The sequence below is a fragment of the Platichthys flesus genome, chromosome 14 (genome assembly GCF_949316205.1).
Source record: "Platichthys flesus chromosome 14, fPlaFle2.1, whole genome shotgun sequence".
Lineage (NCBI taxonomy): Eukaryota > Metazoa > Chordata > Actinopteri > Pleuronectiformes > Pleuronectidae > Platichthys > Platichthys flesus.
Window position 1 is genome coordinate 17249263 of NC_084958.1, and position 18258 is coordinate 17267520.

Sequence of the window (18258 nt, forward strand, 5' to 3'; positions counted from 1 at the left end):
GTATACTTTGCAAGTTGTTGTGACCTAATCAGAGGCTGCGTGGCCGCCGCGGTTGGATGCACCTCCCCTTGTTGTGCATCGACCGTTATTCTCCTGGGCGTGAGATGATCATTAACAAAATGTCAGTGTCCCAAATTATTTTTACGATGGCCTGTGAGGGAGGGAGTAAAGGTGTGTTGTTATATTGTCACGTCCAGCTTCCACTTACTGCCCAACAGCTGAAGACAGGTGAGATCAAAGATGGATAATCGCTCTGGTCTACTGAAGCACAACAGGAGAGTCCATGGGAAATGGTCTGTATTTATTTAGTGCTTTTCTGTCTATGAGCAGCACTTTTCTATCAGGGGCAATTTGGGGGTTCAGTATCTTGCCCAGTATCTTGCCTTGTCGGAAGGCAGATGGGGAAGACTGGGATCGAACAGCCGTGCCATTATGAAACCAAGTCTAAATTCACAACACCTGGATTCTTTTTGGATTTGCATCAACATGCCCACACTGATAAATATCTATTCCCTAAACATGACTGATAAATATCCACAAATTATTCTCTGAGAAATCAACCAAATGCCACATCCAGAGTTAATTATAAACCATATGAATTGAACTCAGTTGAGCTCTTGCCTCCCTCAAGACCCGACAGATAAACCTGCACCGGTTTGCACAAACTCCGATTTCTGCTTTCATCAAGATCCATGAATTATTATCTGAGAAATCAATGAAAGTGTTGAAACACGCCCTATTTCACAATTTGAAGGAAAGTGAAAAAAACAATCCTGGATCCGCCCCGTGATCTGGACCCGCACCAAACTGTAATGGGTTCCTCTTCGGGTCATGCCCCACCCCGCTGCAAAATGACATGGAAATGGTTTAAGTCCTTTTAAAGTAATTATGCTGACAAACACACAAACGCAGATGAAACCCTAAGCTCATTGGCAGAGGTAATAATTTCAACAGGCTGAAAAGGGTTTGGTGTGAGCAAAGGGAAGCCGCTGTATGAACCGAGAGCCTGAAATAATCGACAAAGTAATTCTTTAATTGCAAATGGCTGGATCAGATTAAAACATTCATCGACACTCAGTCTATACGTCTTTCTCCTCCAAGTCTCTCCTCCCTTCAAGGAGGAATATCGTTTTGCTCTGGTTTGAGTCGCCTCAACTCGGTCAGTGTGGTTCCTCAGGTCCTTGAGGTACAGCTGATGGGAGGATCTCAGTTATCAGACATGACACTTCTTCACATGATATTTTTTTTATGGTGGAATCTCAGAGGCCGGTCGAACAATCGACCGCCTTTGTGTGCTTAACCTCAGAGGGCAGAGCATTGTGTTTCGCCTCTTGTTTTGAAGTTTGTCCTCGACAACGTGGACAATGCTCTTTTTGTTGCCACTCACTCATTTTGTCTGCGAGTGTCCTCCATCAAATTATTTGGCTCTCATGCTGAGGCTTGATTATTCCAGGATTTGGCACAGGAGCGTTGTGCTCTCATTATATTTATTTAGACCAAATAAACAGTTATTGTCCCATTAGATTTTTTTGTGATTTAAGAGTGACATGTTTTATTCATCTCAACAACACTATTCTATTCAACGCGACTTCTGAAGAGTCAGGTTCTCTCATTAAGGCAATATTTAAAATATTTTTACTGTCAGGACTCATTAATGATTTTATGATGAGTATTGCTGTCAAATATTGGCTGTACAGCAAAAGGCTGATATGAAGTTTTTCTGAGCCACAGATGTCACAGTTTAAACTGCATTCCATTACACCTCAGAGCTCTGCCCTCAGAATGACATCACACCCGATCAATCTGCAGTAAATACTCCAGATTCAATTAGTAGGAATAAAGGGGAGTAAAAAAAGAAAGATTATATTATTATTGTTTTCAACGCACGGAGCAAAACATGTGACAGATGAAGTTCAGAAGAGTAATTGCCTTTAGCCGTAATCATAACCCCGCCACTGGCCCTCTTCACCCCGTCTGCACATAGTGACTGATACTGGGAGGGCCCTATCTGCAGCCCGAGAGCGACCCACCACGCTCCCTCCCTGTCTGCCTTTCGTCAGTTTTTGGCAAATGTTCAGCAAGTGCTGTGTCAGAAGAGGGAAGCTGCGGGGGGGGGGGGGGGGCAGCAAAGTTAGATATCTGGTTGAGCAGTGTGTACGAGAACCAAGTTGCCAGTCTAAACTGCAGAGTAAAACACTTCTCGCTTCCCCTTTTTGAGACCGCAGGGATCACACCGACGTGACGAAAACGACCCCTCAGCTCTTTCTACGTGACAGCACTGGCCTGTGTTTTCACAGGTTTTCTCCAAACATCAGCACGACACCTTATGGTTCAGTTAACAGCCGTCGTGAGGGTGCGGCTATAAACTGTTGTCACAGGGGGCAGAGGCTTGGGGATCCCACTGGTGCAAACTGTAATTCAGAGGTCCTGACCCGTGCAACTGCCTCCAAACATGGATCAAACTGTGCCAAAGTGTGCACACTGGTTCTGTCAAAGGTAAATGCACAGTCCAGGATTCATATGTAAACCAAAGGGTCACCAGTAAAAGTCCAAACAACTAAATTAACACTATAAACACTCTCCAGGTTGTTTTAAGGTTTGTTTACATAAGTAATGTTTGGAAATATATCTTTAGCACGGGGTCCTATTTGCATATTGGCCCACTAAATGATAATAAAATCAATCACATAGTGCATAGACCTTGAACTCACGTCAACACATAATTCATCGCTTGGACCTTTAATGATTGATGTCACATTCTTACGCCTCATTGGTTTTTATGGGCTGTGTGACATTGTTGAACAGTAGATCCCATCTATAAACTCAGCTCTGCAGTTCAGTGGTTGTACACTGGTTGTGTCATAACCACGAAGGACACACACACACACACAGTGTAACACGATCAGAGCAATAATTCAGAAGTAAAATAAATATTCTCCTCAAAGGCCACAGGGTTTAATATGAGGAAAGGGTGGATTTCTGGTTTGTCCTGCAATGGTACAGAACTCTCTCTCTCTCTCTCGCTCTCTCTCTCTCTCTCTCTCTCTCTCTCTCTCTCTTTCTCACAGACACACACACACACACACACACACGCGCACACACACAGACAGACACACACACACGTCTTTTCACTATAGTGGGCAAACATTGTGCAACACTGACGCCCTCTGGTCTAAACTGGCTAGAGGCCTGTTAGATCACAGTCGCTTTTAATGGTCACATCTGCAGATATATCATCAACAAACATCATTAAATGTTAAATACAAAATATTTAATTCTTAAAAATGAATCTTGAAATGTGGAACAGCAGATTGTATTATAACGCACAGTCACCATCATAAAACAAGTCTATAAACCATGTCTTGTCTGCACACTGAGCTAGATTTTAACCCTTTTTGACGGACATTATTTCACTTTTTTGTTCCAAAGTACCTGAAGAACTAAGTTTTGCAGTTTTTCAACAACAGGCTAAATGGTGCAAGAACAGCTTTGGTAGTCTTAAACTGTTTTTCTGAGGAAACATGCTATCAGCTTTTGTTTTTATATAACACAAGGTCTCACAACACATTCATCGGGTTTCACTGTTCCTAAATATCCAATGTTCTTGAATGCGCCCAGACGCACCTAATTTCTCCCGACCGCTCCTGAACTCTTCCGTCCCAACCGGAAAAGGTTCAGTGGCACTTCCGGTTGTAAATGTGCAAAGATGTCGACGTCTTTATTTAATTTTGTCGAAGCTAAAGACAAATTTACGGTGAGAAATCGCTGTCTTGTCGTTGTGGTTATTTCATATCGAGTCCGGGGATTTAAACCGCAGCTGGAAGACAAACGCAGCGTCGCCACAGCTCCATGCTAGCTCCTGCTGTTATTAGCAGATGCTAAGCTAAGCTATAGCCTCGCTCGTTTACAATGGATTTTCCGTCTTAAACATGTTTCTTCTTCTTTCCCTCTCTCCTCCAGGCTTCTGCCGGATTGGCTCTAACTGATAAAACCAGTAAACCGCTGATAAACGCTTTCAACCAGATCCCCGGCAGGTAGGTGACGCGTAGCTAGCATCTGTATCGACGTGTAATGAAAACAGCTCTTTAAACGTCATGGATTTACATCGGTATTAAAGTCATGTGTGTTTAACAACCGCGTGTTTTTGTTTTTCTATCTGTTTATGTTTCAGTGAGACGGAAAAGAAAACCACGCTGGACCAGGCGCTGAGGGGAGTCCTCGGGGATCAGATTGTAAGAGCATCACTGTTTGTTTACTTCGCTTCATCTGACTTGGTGTGGAGCGTTTAGAGCCTGAATGCAGTCTCTGTCTGCAGGTGGAGCGGAAAGCGATCTGCGATGAATACCTGTCCCTCATCGACCTGAGCATCGATGGCGTCAAGGAGGGTAGGTTCCTCCTCCAGAGTCACACACCGGAGCCCCAAGGATGAATAAAGCCTTGACGCAGCTGACATTCATGTTCCACTGAAAGATAAATCCTCGCTGCATGTCATGTACTCTGCAACATGCTCTACACTAAATCAGAACTGGAGATTTATTGACATTATTGATCCAGAGGGAAATGTAGGCATCCGGTAGCTCACAAAACAGTGAAACACAAGAGCATAAGAATAATAAAAGGTCAAAATGTGTCAAGAATAAGTTCAGCGCAGTGAGATGAAAGTCCAGCCGCTAGAACTACTACAAACCTGTCACTGTAAAGACGTATGTGCTAATGGAGATACTGACAATACAGATGTTTTAAGTATAAGACGATTGAGAGACACAAGTAACTGAGGCAGAGTATTGAAGCCACGTCCAAGCTTTTGTTTCTCTCCATTTTGCAGGTATCTGCTCCGCTACAACACCCTTCATTCTCCTGGGGGACGTATTGGATTGTCTCCCCCTCGACCAGTGTGACAAAATCTTCTCCTTTGTGGAGGACAATGTCTCCACCTGGAAATCGGTAAATGAACTACATCCTCTCAGTTGTTTCCCCAACATAAACCAGATCATTCGATCATAACCGTCTCTCCTTCCTCCTAGAACTCCTTTTATTCGGCCGGGAAGAACTACTTGTTGAGGATGTGCAATGGTAAAGATCATCTGAGTCACTGCTTCATTTAAAAGACTTGTTCATTTAAATGATGTAGCTATTTGTGACACGCCTCTCCCCCTGTGCAGATCTTTTGAGGAGGCTTTCCAAATCTCAGAACACAGTGTTCTGTGGGCGGATCCAGCTGTTCCTGGCACGCCTCTTCCCTCTGTCTGAGAAGTCAGGTAAGAACACAAGCACAACCAGCTTTTAACAATGAACAGTTAATTATGTTTGTTAAGCGTGTTTTCAGCTTCTCTTACGTGCATGTTTTTTTTATCCAGGTCTCAATCTACAGAGCCAGTTCAATCTGGAAAATGTGACTGTTTTTAATAAAAACGAACAAGAAAGCACTCTCGGCCAGAAGGTAAAGTGTCAATATGTGACAGTGATTGTAAACGTTGTGAAGTTAATCTTGAAAATCACTTGAATCGTCTTTAATGGCTCCGTGTTTGTAGCCCTCTGAAGAAAAGGAGGATGGCATGGAGGTGGAGGAAGGAGAAATGGGAGAGGATGATGCTCCTGCACCGTGGTAACTTCACGCCTGTCTCTAAAGTACAACCTAAAATGTGTCTGTGTTTTAAGTTAATTAAAACTGAATCTCGTTTTGTTTCAGTTCCATTCCCATCGACTACAACTTGTACAGGAAGTTCTGGACGCTGCAGGACAACTTCAGAAACCCTCTGCTGTGTTATGAAAAGTTCTCGTGGATGACATTCCTCAAGGTGAGAGGGTTTTCCTCCCTGGCTCTCGGTCAGATTATATCACTGAAGCAATGACGACTCACTGCCGATGTCAACTTCTGTGTGTCCTGCTCAGTACTCAGACGAGACCTTGGCCGTATTCAAGAGCTTCAAGCTGGATGACATGCAGGCGTCTAAGAGGAAACTGGAGGAGCTCCGAGCGTCTGGAGGAGAACACGTCTACTTTGCCAAGTTCCTCACCAGCGAGAAGGTGAGAAAACGTTTTTTGCCCTCGGTCATAACACAAGATCCCATTCACCAATGACGTCAAAATGTCACACAAATGTCAAAAGTTTTATGTAGAAGAGATTGAAGGTCAACGTAATTTTGACATCATAATGTTCTGTAAAAAAACTCATCCACTCAATGGCAGCACTCAGACACAGAAGGGGAGGTAGTGACCTGAAAAAACCTTTTAGTTGTTTAAGTTGGCTACAAATAGATGGTGAATTTGTGAATCTCAAATATTAATATCAACAATACAAACTTCCTCAAATGAATACATTCACATTAGAGTGTATTCATTGAAAGAGCAAACTACCCAAATGAACGAACCCAACAGACATTGGGTTTTTCTTTATGTCTTTCCCCCGATTATAAACATCAGGTAGTTGTCCCAGCCAACGTGAGCGAACCCAAATATCATTGTGCTAAAATCCGATGGTCACTTTTTAGTATTGCAGCAGTATTTAATATGTTCACTTGTATTTACAAGTAAAGAAGGAAGATCTCACACTAACATGGGTCCTGTCTTCTCTCCTCAGCTGATGGACCTGCAGCTGAGCGACAGCAACTTTAGACGACACATTCTGCTTCAGTACCTCATTCTCTTCCAGTACCTGAAGGGTCAGGTCAAGTTCAAAAGGTGAGAAATTCCTCCATTAACTTTGGACATTAAACACACTTTAGTTTGCGTGTTTAACAAAAGAAGAAACATTCTTCTGTGGCCGTGCAGCTCCAGCTGTATGCTGAATGATGACCAGGCCGCGTGGATAGAGGAGACAACTAAGCTGGTTTATCAGGTCAGTCCTGAATCTCATTGACATCGATCATAATCACAATGAGCTCTTGTAATCCATAAGTAAACAAGCTTCTGTCTTTCATGTACCTGTTTCTGTTAAGTCATTATAGACTAATTGTAGAAACCGTATCCCCAGCAGTGTTTAGCCATGCTGATGGGATATTTTTGATTCAGGGAAGGTTCTGCTATGTCTCCTATAGTGTCCGTTCTGCTTTTTCTGCTGGCATGTCGAGAGAGAGGAAAGCAAACATGTATCAATCTGTTGACTGATAAGTGATTAACTCTGTTTGTAGCTGCTAAAAGAGATCCCTCCAGATGGAGACAAGTTTGCCACCATGTTGGAGGTGAGTCACGTTTTGAGATAACAGATAAATGAAATGACTCGGTCTCTTACAGGAGTGATTCTATAAATGTGTCTTGTGTTTTTCACAGCACATCCTCAACACAGAGGAGAACTGGAACGCCTGGAAAAATGAGGGATGCCCAAGCTTCGTGAAAGAAAGGTACGACAACATCATTATTATATTTTATAACAATACACATTGGACACATGTCCTTTAAAATCTCTTAAAATGTCTTCAATTCATTTTTATGAATAAAAGACCATAAAAAGTATTAAATTAGGATTGTAAATGATGAGTTGCAGTATATTTCTGGTTAGGTTTAGTAACTAATGCCTTTTCAACTTGCTAGTGGACATTAATATGTATAATTTGACTTTTGTTCTGTATTTTCTATTACTTTTACAGGGTAGTAGACGACAAACCCAAACGTCCCACCAGGAAAAGACAAGCGCCAGAAGACTTCCTTGGAAAAGGACCCGACCGCAAGATCTTCATGGGAAAGTATGTTGTTAAAAACCGAGCTGAGTACAGCAGGAGGAGGTGAAGTGTTATTTATTTTTATCTCAGGTCTCTTGTTTACTTCATTAAGTAAAGTTCTTCTGTGTTTTGTCAGTGACGAGTTGACTCGACTGTGGAACTTGAACCTGGACAACATGGAAGCCTGCAAGTCAGACAGCAGGTCAGTGGCTTACAAACCAAGGTGGAAGTTCTCCTCTACATCCGCATTCAGTATGAATTTAATTTTTTTGTTTTATTGTTCTTTCAGGGAGTTCATGCCATCGCTGGATGAATTCTTTGCAGAAGCCATTGAACAGGCCGACCCCACCAACATGGTGGAGGATGAGTACAAGTACGTCCGCTAGATAAAATGACCAATAACAGTCCATTGTCTTAGAGGCTTTATGTTCAGCTTCCTCACTTCTGGTAAATCTTTGCAGGGTTGTTCGGAACTCAAACTACGGCTGGCGCGCTCTGAGGCTGCTGTCCAGGAGAAGTCCGCACTTCTTCCAACCGACTAACCAGAAGTTCAAGAGCCAGGCGGACTACCTGGACACCATGGTCAGCAAACTGGCCAAAGAGCTGCCGGTGAGGATTTATTTACCAACAAAAAACAAACTGTATTTATTATTATACAAACACTGTGATGTCCAGACTTACTGTTGACTAATATCCTGGCTTGGGTTCATGCAGAAGGACATCCCGTCTGAGGAGATCAAGACGGGAGAAGAGGATGACGACGATAATGGAGACAATCTCCTCAAGGACAGCAACGACAGTGAGTTGTCGCTCAATTTAACATGATTCCTCTTCATCAATTTCAACATCCCAACATGCATCTGCAGCTAGTTGATCTCGTTTGAGAATGTAGTTATAATCAACTTCATCCACTTGTATTAATTTCATTTTGTGATCCAATCTAGTTTCATCCGTCTTTCCTCCAGGTCCGAGCATACAGACCAAGATTGTGACCAACCAGCAGATGGACGAAATCGCAGCCAAACTCGGCGCTCAGTGGAAGACGCTGGCGTCTCACCTGGAGATGAAGGCAGCCGAGTTGCGGGAGATTGAGACGGACAGCGAAGACGTGGACATGCAGGCCAAGCTGCTGCTGGTCGCCTGGCAGGACAGAGAGGGAGGACAAGCTACTGTGGAGAACCTGAGCTCCGCTCTGAATGCAGCTGGGTTCTCTCAGATTGCAGACAACCTCAATGAGGCTTAAAGTAGATCAGTTAATACTTGAGTTTTACTGTTGCAGCGCTTCTTTGTACCAAAAATAATCCGAGATTGGAATTTTTGTATGAGCTGAAGTTGAAAACTGTTTTTTCACTGTAGAAAAGCCAATAAATGTTTTTTTTAAATAAAGACTTTGACTATTTGGTTCATTGTCACAAAACAGTCACATGGGAAAAAGGTTGACAGCAGAAGAAAGAAAATTGTTGTTCGGCTGATGTAAGTTTTTGTTTACAACAGTCAAATAAAAAAAATCATCCTTCCGACCAAGTTACCTGTTTATCCCAGCTTCAGTTTTTGCGTAATCGTGCTTACAAACGAGTTAATAAAAGCCAGATATAGCCCAGTTCAAACATCAGCCCCACGACCTGCACACTTCTACTTCATCTGGTGTTCCCTGCTCGTCCTACTGTATATTGCAGACAGAGTGATGGGAGCAGCAACATACGAGCCAGACACTCAGGGAAATAAAAAGACCTGCATATAAAACAAAAAAAAGAGTCATGTTTTGGTATAACAGTTTATTTTCATCACCTCTGGAAAGCAATCAGTCAATAACTTATTACAGAGTGCTGATGGTTGGGGCTTACACACTGGCGGGATGCGGAGAAACAAAGTGAAGCACAGCGTTTTACGAGTGTTAAAGTCTAATCAGTGTCAGCGAGAGCAATGTTCAAGGCTTGTTGAGTGAAACCATCACGGTTAAATCTCAAATCTTTAAATGCACACAGTTCTCCACTAGGGCGACCTCTCTCCGCCCCCCCCCAAACACACACACTCTTTTGGCAGAAATAATCTCATCTGTCGAAACATCTGCGATCGACTCCAGCAGATGATACGAGCGAAGCACTTGAGAAAAGATGTTAGACCTAATATTTGATAAGGGCCGAGTACATCTGAGAAGAGGAGAGAAGCCAGAATGTCAAGTACAGCTCGCCGAGGCATTTCCTTTTTTTTTTGTACACGTTGATTAAATGACTAAAGAGAATATTTTTGCATTATGACATGAGCACCTCATCAAAGGGCTTTAAAAAATATACAATGTGTATAAAACATTTAATGAAACTGCAGAGCTCGACTTCAAAACCTCTTTCAAGGATCCAGGCCAGGGATTGGCTCTCGTCAATCCATTGTCATAGCTCGCCATGGTTGAATATTTAACACCAGTTAACAGAATTTGTTTTACAAGCATCTGTGTTGGTTACAAAAAAGAGAAAGAAAAAATTAACATATCTTTAAAGACACCAGTTTTATTGCACATCTATGCAGACAGTGCGTGAAAATGGCAATTTGTGTGTGTGTGTTTGTTGGATGTCGTCTTTGTCTTCTAGGAAAAATCTTCCACAGCTACTGATCCTCTTCAAGTATTTCCAGCCGCCGGGGCCCGTACAGTAGAACATATGCTATATGCCAGTCCCCGCCTCCAGACAGTCGCAGGATGTCATCCGGAGACACCACGCTCACCTTGTCGTCATCGAACTTCACCCACTCATCTGTCAGAGGAAACAGGTCACGTTGCTGAACATCTGAACTTGAGTCACAGCAGAAACATGGCGACTGTGCAGCAGAAAGAAACAACGGTGGTTACCTTCTTTCCTTTTGACCCATCCCAAGTAGTGACCCGATGAGCTGGAGCGGCCTTGGTGTGTGAGCACCCCCTGCAGGTCGTAGTAGCCGCTGTTGTTGGACCCCAGGTCTAGAACAACATCAGATACAATCAAATGTAGAGAGCGTGAATGGAGAAAATGTACATTTCAATTGTTAATAGAAGATATAAACATTAATGCAAATCTTTTCCTGCAGTGTTTCTTCTGTAAGTTCTTCTGTAAGTTTTAATAAAGGCCCATGAGAAAACACAGTGCAGAGACCAACAGTGAAAGTGTTCAGCTAGATACTAAAGTTTAATAATTAGCATTGTACGAATGTTTGGTTGCAATAATCGTGACCTTTGTAAAGTGCAGGTTCAAAACAGTTTTGGCATTAAAAGAAAATTGTCTTCATTTATAAAATAGATTTGTATTACTCCATGCTTGAATAACAACTTCTCATATGTGCTGTCATATTCATTTAACTCTCTCAGTGAACAGGGGCTGTCAGTGTTGTGTCTAAACTTACCGTCAGTGAACGAGAAGGGCTGGTACTTCACTTCCTTTACTGCATCTGCCTTCTTCACCACCTGTAGTGAAAAAGAATTGTGAGACACTGTACAGACCCGTCATTACCACTGAAGCAGGAAATATTCTGCTCCCTATTCAACTCATTGATGTCGATTGTCCTTTACCTTTTGCTGTTGCTCTAACTTCTTGTCCTCAACTTCCTTGAACTTTGACCTGATTGGCAGCATCTTCTCCTGGACCTCCGCAGTGCACAGCTCATACACATCCAGCATCAGTGGGAACTTGACGTCCTTTAAAAGAAGAGACAATGTGGTGTTGACTCAGAGTGACACCGCTAATTACTGTGAACTCTGTTGCAAGAGATTTTAGAGACGGACCTTGAGGACTTTTGCGTTGACGGACTCTTTCTCTTTGTAGTAAAATCGGACCATCTGAACAGTCAAGTAGGCAGGGAGGCGGCTGAGTTTTGACTTGAGGTGGAGGGCGAAAAACAAGAAGGTAAAAAACACTAAAGGACACAGGATCACAGCTTTTAAAATGTCCAAAGGGAAGAAGCACTTACAGATTTTATATACAGAGCATTTCTTCCCAAGGATGGAGACATTTTTGTGATTTCTTCCTGCAGTCTCTGCAAAGTTAAAACACAGACAAAATAGACTTTACCCCAAAGACACATGTTCCATTTTGTGTTTATATTTCTCTCATTGGCCAACTCAACAGTCATAGATTTAAATATGTAACACACAGTACTCTGTACACTGAAGAAAGTAGTCAGTGTTGTTTTGACACATACCAGCCTGAGTCCGGTTGCCAGGTATTTAACCTCTTGATTGATGAAGCAGCTGAGCTGGAGCTGATTTTCTTTGCCCTTAACCGGCTCCTCCTCCTCAGCCTCTGTACATTTCATGCTGATCCAGAGAGTTAAAGAAAAGATCTAACAGAGAGATAATGATAAGTATTTTTCACACAACTACGACCCTACAAATTGATCTTAACTATTCATAATTAAAAGATCAAAACTCTACTGAACCAAGAAATGAAACGTTACGACTGAAAGGATACGAAGTCTCAAATTCTACACCAAAATACTGGTCGATGAAGTTCTTCTTCGTAGTGGCGGCAACGGCTCCGCTCTCCGTGTCAGTCTGCAGATCGACAGGAGCATGGTAATTATTAGAAGTAATTTATTTTCAACACATCAGTTACAGACAACGTTAATATCTTTTCACTATAAAGAATACTAGGTTGAAAAAAACACCGGTTTACCTCCATGGAAGTCTCGGGCTCTAGTGGCTCCAACTTCTGTTGAAGCACTCTCATCATCTGCAGCCAGCACTCGTTTGCATCCTGAGAACACGTGTGAATGTCAAACAAGAAAAATATAATCAGCATTTCATTAGATAGAAAATTAAGGGTATAACTTGTTTTACAACAACAAAAACGTCATCAGATATCATGTGAAGCTGTGTGCCAATCAGGACAAAGCTCTGTTGCCACAGACGTGGTTCCCTGTCGTAGCAGCTCAGAGAGCAGCGGCAGCGCTCGGCTCCCGTTGACTCGCTGTCATGTTTAAATGTTATGTGACCTGGTAACATTCTGCTGGACCAACGAAACTTACAAACATCATGCATTGTTTTAAGTCCAGGATGTGTCAAATTTCAGCACTAAACTAAGTTGAATGAGTTACTGGATGTTGTGGAAGATAGGTCTCCCTGCTTTAGCCAAAACAAGTGCGTGCGTGTTTGTCGCCGGAGCCACTGTACTGCAAAATCCAGGTCATGGGAGAACATGACACCAGTGACAGAACCAGTAAACTCAGCACCCCTCGTAAGCAGAGGAGACGTGTAATGAGAGCCCCTCACCTGCTGGAGGTACTGTCCCTGGTCCCCCTTCTCAGCAAACTGTGGAAAGGCCATATGAAGGAACTGCAGCAAAATAATAGGCGGGAGGCTGGAGGAGGTCTTCTCCATGGTCTCATACAAGTCACGAAGGGCTGAGGAGGCAAATACATATTTTAGGTGTATTAGTAAATTTAAGACATAAAGGTTAACATGTGATTTCACACTGTGATCAATTCACCACGGCTCATACCTGCTGTGATATACTGTGATGGTGCATTTGCCCCTGAGGATCGTAGAGCACCTGAATACCTGCAGAGGGAGACAGATGAGTTCAGCAGGAGAACAAATGCAAAATAACAACACAAACAGAAAAGTCACAAAGAAGACAGAAAGCTAAATCCAAACATCTCAAACCACTGAATAAACACAATTAGAAAACCCACCTTCTGAGGGCAGTTTTCAGCTCCGGCACAGAACGCAAACACTGCACGGTGGCGTTCATGTAACAGGTGTTGCCCAAGTTCGTCAGCCCACAAGGCAGCTCCATCTGAAAACAACAGTTGGATACGTGATGATAAGTTCCACAGCAAAATACAGAGAGAAAAACACATAATATAAAACCAAGCTTCATTGTGCACGGACTCTCTTTTCTCAGTGATGAAGGTAAATGTCCATTGTTTTTTTACAAAGACCTGGACACACCCTTGATGTGTTCATACTGCAAAATCTTCCCACGCCACAGCAATTAAAAAATGTTTTGATATTAGTTCAATTTTTAAAATAGATCCTTAATCACCAGATTTATTTCCAGTGTCCCAGAGTTCGCATTAGTACTGAGTAGCACAGTGAGTCATTCTGCTAAAAGGACATGTTCATAAATCAAACCATTACATTTGTGCAGCATTCATTGAAGCTGCTTTAGATGCTGGCATTGCTACAGGTAATCAAATCAGTGACTCATTCCATTTGAGCTCAGAGGAACTCAGCAGGAGATTTTAGAACTTGATATCGGGTCGAATAGAAATAGAAAATCATCAAGCACGCAGCCAAAATCACTGACGCCACGCAAACACAGCTTTAAGCAGTACAAATTAAATGTAGACTCCATAACTTCCAGACTTTCCAGTTACTCCCATCAAGCGGAGGCTAAAGAGAGGATCATCCCCACCACAATATCCATCATAAACAAGGCTGAACAGACTTTTTAATGCAGCTTATTCGTGGAATGCTTGCAGTCTTTCATTGGTGTATTTTTATAGGATATATATGTTTGTTTCTGATATGACATTTGACAATGTTTAACAAAAATGTAATCTAACAGATGAGACTGTTGGTACACTTGTTTCTTCAGTAAAATATTCTGTAAACAATGCAGAGTGTAATGACTACATTTCACTGGAAGCATACCAATGCTTAGGTGATGGAAAATACTTAAGTCTATATCTACATTATTATGTTCTCTACTTGGTAAAAAATGATATTGAGGAAAATCCACTGTAAAAGCTATTTTAGCGCAGAAAGCAACAATCAACAATATTTGTTTTAGGCGTACTGGTCATTTCGGGGCTTACTCACCGCGGAGGCCAGCTGCTCCTCAGTCATGTCCTCCACAAACATGGGTCTGACAGCAGGCTCCTCGGGCAGAGCCTCTGCTGAGCCCATCATCAGCAGAGTCATTCCCTGTAAACACATTAGAAACACACTGAAACTTGCTGATGCATTTGTTAAAATGCTTTACCTACAAAAAAACTGCTTCTTACATTATATTCTTCCAAAACTAAGCTTAAATACTTACACTTTTAAGTTTGATGTTTCCCCACTCGTCATCCTGGAATCGAGATAACACATTAGATCCTGAAAAACTTTATTCATTTTGATGTCATCAAATTTCATTTAAAAAAGAACAAAATTAATTAACAATGTATTAATGCGTACATCATTTCCAACTTCCCTAACCAGACTTTAACAATCAGCTCCATTCGTTACTACTGATACGTAAATCTGTTTTCATTTGTTTACTTTTTAGGTTGTGAAAAATGAACTGTTTGATTTTTCCAAAAGGCTCGATCAACAAACACTATTCAGCTGAGGTCAAATTGTGCAGACAATGGTTGTGGGACTATTTTCATTTGATGCATATTGTGTCATTTGTTGGATGACGACACCAGAACTGTTTCCACGGGACTCATAAAAGTGATGGACCTGGCTGTAGTTCAATTCTAGGTGAGCTTATTGAATTATGCAACTTGCCAGTGGTGAAGTAACTTCAAAGCAGTGAACTACAGCCAGGTTCATCATTTGTTTTGGTCCCCTGGATATGTTTCCCCTGTCATATTTGCATGTGTTGTGACTTTTTGCAGCGCATGTGTCGTCAAATTGATGAAGTTGTGTTCTTGATTTGCAGGCGTCTGTTCCATTTGTACGCCTTTTCTTAATTTTTACTGCATTGAGCTCACTCTGGCACCGGATATTTCCTATAACAACCTTCATTTTTTGGAAGCATCAGTTGATTATTAGAATGATTGTTGATTCGGGGGGGTTTTCACAGCCTTTGTTGACATTAATAAAATGCAAAACTGAGGCGCAGTGTTGGTTCCCTTCAGGACCAGAACGTGGTGTGTTGTTTGGGTGGATACCTTCAGGGTGCCTCCCTTCACCATGACCTTCTGTCTGTCTGGCTGGACTCCTGTCAGGGCGAAGAGCTGCGCCTTGAACACCATGGGAGGCTCCTCGGTGTTCAGCTCGACTGCGTCAAACTTCTCTTTGCCCCATTTCACATTGACTGGAGTGGAGACGGTGGAGACAGAAACACACACATGTCACTCCCAGGTCCGTCAACCTGCTGCCATGTACGACACAGCAGCTAACGAGCTGACATGATAATAAAGTGAAGGCTAACAAACATACACACAGGATTCAACACTGAATATTTAGGACCCGATAGGACTTGACTTTAAAAACCCACATAAGCTGTAATTTAGTAAAAAGCAAACCCGTATCTTTCCACCATTGTTTCCCAGCTGGCTGCATTGAAGAGCTCCTGAACTGTACACTCATGATTCAGCAAGCTAGCTTTGTTAGCAATGCTACCCGAGCTAAGAGGCGTGAGTCGGTTATTTTCACTCTGCTTAAAAAAAAGTTTGACACGATCGAATAAAAATGTAGAGGGAAACAATTCGAGTTGCTTCGCTCTGGCCGGAAACGACGACTTTCCACAACTATTAAAAACCACCGTAGCTAGTTATGCTCTCCTCAGCTAACACTGCTAGCTGACAGCTAGCTAGCTGTTTTATGGGCTGTGTCAGATTAGCAGTTAGCATAGCCGGCTCCAAGCAACACGTCCTGTAAACCCGCTAATAAACAGCAACATGCTGCGGTCAGTGTTGCGGTGTTTTACGTCTCTGCTCTGTCAACATTTTATTTGTTATTAAATCCACATGTGGTCCCAAGAAGCTCGCTGCACGTCACTGTTAGCATGCTAGTTGCATATCACGCTACCGCTAGCTAAGCTAATGTAATGTACGCTGCGGCTGCACTAACAAACACGTGTAAAGAGCCGTGTTTGTCTCCTGTTTTCCCCGTGGCAGTGCGCGTGTCGCGTCGCAGTGAAGTCCTACCTGTAAACACCGGCATGTTTGGCAACGTTTTACTTCCTCGACTCCTTGTTTTGTTTGTCCCTGTTTCGATCCACCGGGGCGCGAATGGAGTGTTTGGCTAATTCTCGGTCTGAGCTTCATTCAAACCCAATGACGCTGCAACTAGTGATGTGTCGAGGCTATGAAGCGTGTGTCGGCTGACCCAGGAAGATTTTTTGTGAAGCACGTATCGAGGCCTGTCTTGATGACGTATGTGGTGACGATGGACCCCCCCCCCCCCCCTCACTTTTTGTGGACTTGGGACTTTATATTGCGTTTGTTTGCAAAAAAAAAAAAGAAACCTCCTGTAACCCAGCCCTGTGGAAAAGTTATGTTGATATAAAAATTAATAAAATGTTGTCCCTAGTCACACAAGTACATTCACATCACAACCCTCTACACAATTTGTTTCCACTTTCCCTTTTGATCCCGCCACTGTATCATAAAGACAGGCGCCATGTTAACAGGTTCACAATTTACGTATTGGCGTCACAAACATCTCTGATTCATTTATTCAATTCAAAGCGTCACACACCAAAGCCATGGTGTCATTATAATCTCTCTGCCTCATTGACTGTACATATAGAGCTCTGCCTGCCAGTTATTGTCCACTTGATGGCGCAGTGGAGCAAATGAAGCACAATGAAGATTCGGCCCACGAGTGAACCAATTGGATGGAAAGCTTCAATGCTTCATGACGCTTCATCTTGCCATCACTACTGCGCACCCACACTAAACCAGACCACACACACACCCAGAGGGAGCTCGTCCGGATCCTCCTGAAAACCATCACACCCATAGACTGTGTATTCAAATTATAGAGTATCATAACTCAAAGGTAAAAGTTAAAGTTGCCTGAACACTGTTGGATCAACCTGCTGGACCCACATACACACTCCACAATCTACAACTTAATTTAGATTGTGCAACATATGAGCAAAAGGCTGAACTAACCTATATCCAAGATTAACCAAATTTCACAAACTCAATATATTTTCTCTAAATGGGTCAAATTTTATTTCCACCAAGATCTGTAAATTATTCCCTGGGGAAAAGAAGATTAAAAACCCATCTGGGAGTATTAAAGGAAAGAGGAATTTTTATGTTGGGGTCCTTCAGACACTTGGATGACATCACAGGAGCAGCAGGAGGCTTCATATACATTTTTATTCAGCTGATTTTATACTTTGAAGAAATAGTCACCATTTACTTCAATTGTATTGGATTTGTCTGCAACGCCGTTTACCCCTGAAACCCCAAAAGTGTTTTGTGGACTCAAACACTTCATCCAGCGCTCCATCGTTCTAGGGCGGAGTAGATAATGATTACATTTTGATTTTTCTGATAAGAACAAACCAGAGGATGAATGGGTTCGTCCCTGACCCACACTTCATCCTTTCACCAAGTTTTGATATTTTTGCTTTGTAAACTTGCTTACTATGAAACTTACCAGCAAATAAAGGGACGGGTGAAAAAACAACTTGCTTGGTGGAGGTAATTCAAATACCTTAAAAGTATATATGGGCCAATAGCCTCTTACAGACCTGGCTTTAGGATTAACAATGTTTTTATAAAGATAATCCACATTAGGGCCCCTGAAGTCAGATACTGCACATCTACACAACATATTCCCAGTTCTCAAGTTATAAACATACAAACCAGATGGCATGTTGTAAGACTGGAGTCCCTGGGGCAGTGAACCTCTTTGCTTATTTAGTGATCTACTATTATAATGTATTAGCCTCATAATAAA

At 42.3% G+C, this 18258-nt stretch overlaps 2 protein-coding genes across 3 annotated transcripts; one reads left to right on the forward strand and one right to left on the reverse strand.

Moving 5' to 3' along the window:
* Positions 1–3650: 3650 nt before the first annotated feature.
* On the forward strand, positions 3651–9057 carry thoc1 (THO complex 1). 2 transcript variants are annotated; one of them, XM_062404217.1, is made up of 21 exons: positions 3651–3754; positions 3961–4034; positions 4172–4232; positions 4316–4385; positions 4826–4944; positions 5025–5073; positions 5163–5258; positions 5358–5440; positions 5532–5605; positions 5690–5798; positions 5893–6027; positions 6581–6681; positions 6772–6838; positions 7131–7181; positions 7270–7340; positions 7587–7682; positions 7795–7860; positions 7948–8031; positions 8120–8267; positions 8373–8457; positions 8603–9057. In XM_062404217.1, exons 1-21 carry the CDS (start codon positions 3707–3709, stop codon positions 8899–8901), a joined length of 1986 nt encoding a protein of 661 aa, XP_062260201.1. In that variant the 5' UTR covers positions 3651–3706; the 3' UTR covers positions 8902–9057. The 2 variants fall into 2 exon arrangements, with proteins under 2 accessions (XP_062260201.1, XP_062260202.1); XM_062404218.1 differs by having other exon boundaries at positions 8624–9057.
* Positions 9058–9418: 361 nt separating this feature from the next.
* usp14 (ubiquitin specific peptidase 14 (tRNA-guanine transglycosylase)) lies at positions 9419–16699 on the reverse strand. Its single transcript, XM_062404219.1, has 16 exons — positions 16488–16699; positions 15507–15652; positions 14666–14698; positions 14446–14550; positions 13314–13417; positions 13121–13179; positions 12892–13022; positions 12296–12376; positions 12092–12174; positions 11823–11937; positions 11592–11657; positions 11407–11499; positions 11194–11319; positions 11028–11088; positions 10501–10608; positions 9419–10405 (listed from the first exon to the last, which is right to left on the reverse strand). Exons 1-16 carry the CDS (start codon positions 16501–16503, stop codon positions 10260–10262), a joined length of 1473 nt encoding a protein of 490 aa, XP_062260203.1. The 5' UTR covers positions 16504–16699; the 3' UTR covers positions 9419–10259.
* Positions 16700–18258: the final 1559 nt, after the last annotated feature.

Excerpts from the sequence above, each read along its gene's own strand:
- thoc1 (XM_062404217.1), top strand. The coding sequence starts at position 3,707 with ATGTCGACGTCTTTATTTAATTTTGTCGAAGCTAAAGACAAATTTACG. Across the intron at positions 6,682-6,771 it reads GGTCAGGTCAAGTTCAAAAG|CTCCAGCTGTATGCTGAATG; the intron begins GTGAGAAATTCC and ends GTGGCCGTGCAG. Across the intron at positions 7,683-7,794 it reads CGCAAGATCTTCATGGGAAA|TGACGAGTTGACTCGACTGT; the intron begins GTATGTTGTTAA and ends GTGTTTTGTCAG.
- usp14 (XM_062404219.1), bottom strand. Across the intron at positions 14,699-15,506 it reads TGAAGGGAGGCACCCTGAAG|GATGACGAGTGGGGAAACAT; the intron begins GTATCCACCCAA and ends TCTCGATTCCAG. Across the intron at positions 12,175-12,295 it reads AGCCCGAGACTTCCATGGAG|ACTGACACGGAGAGCGGAGC; the intron begins GTAAACCGGTGT and ends GTCGATCTGCAG.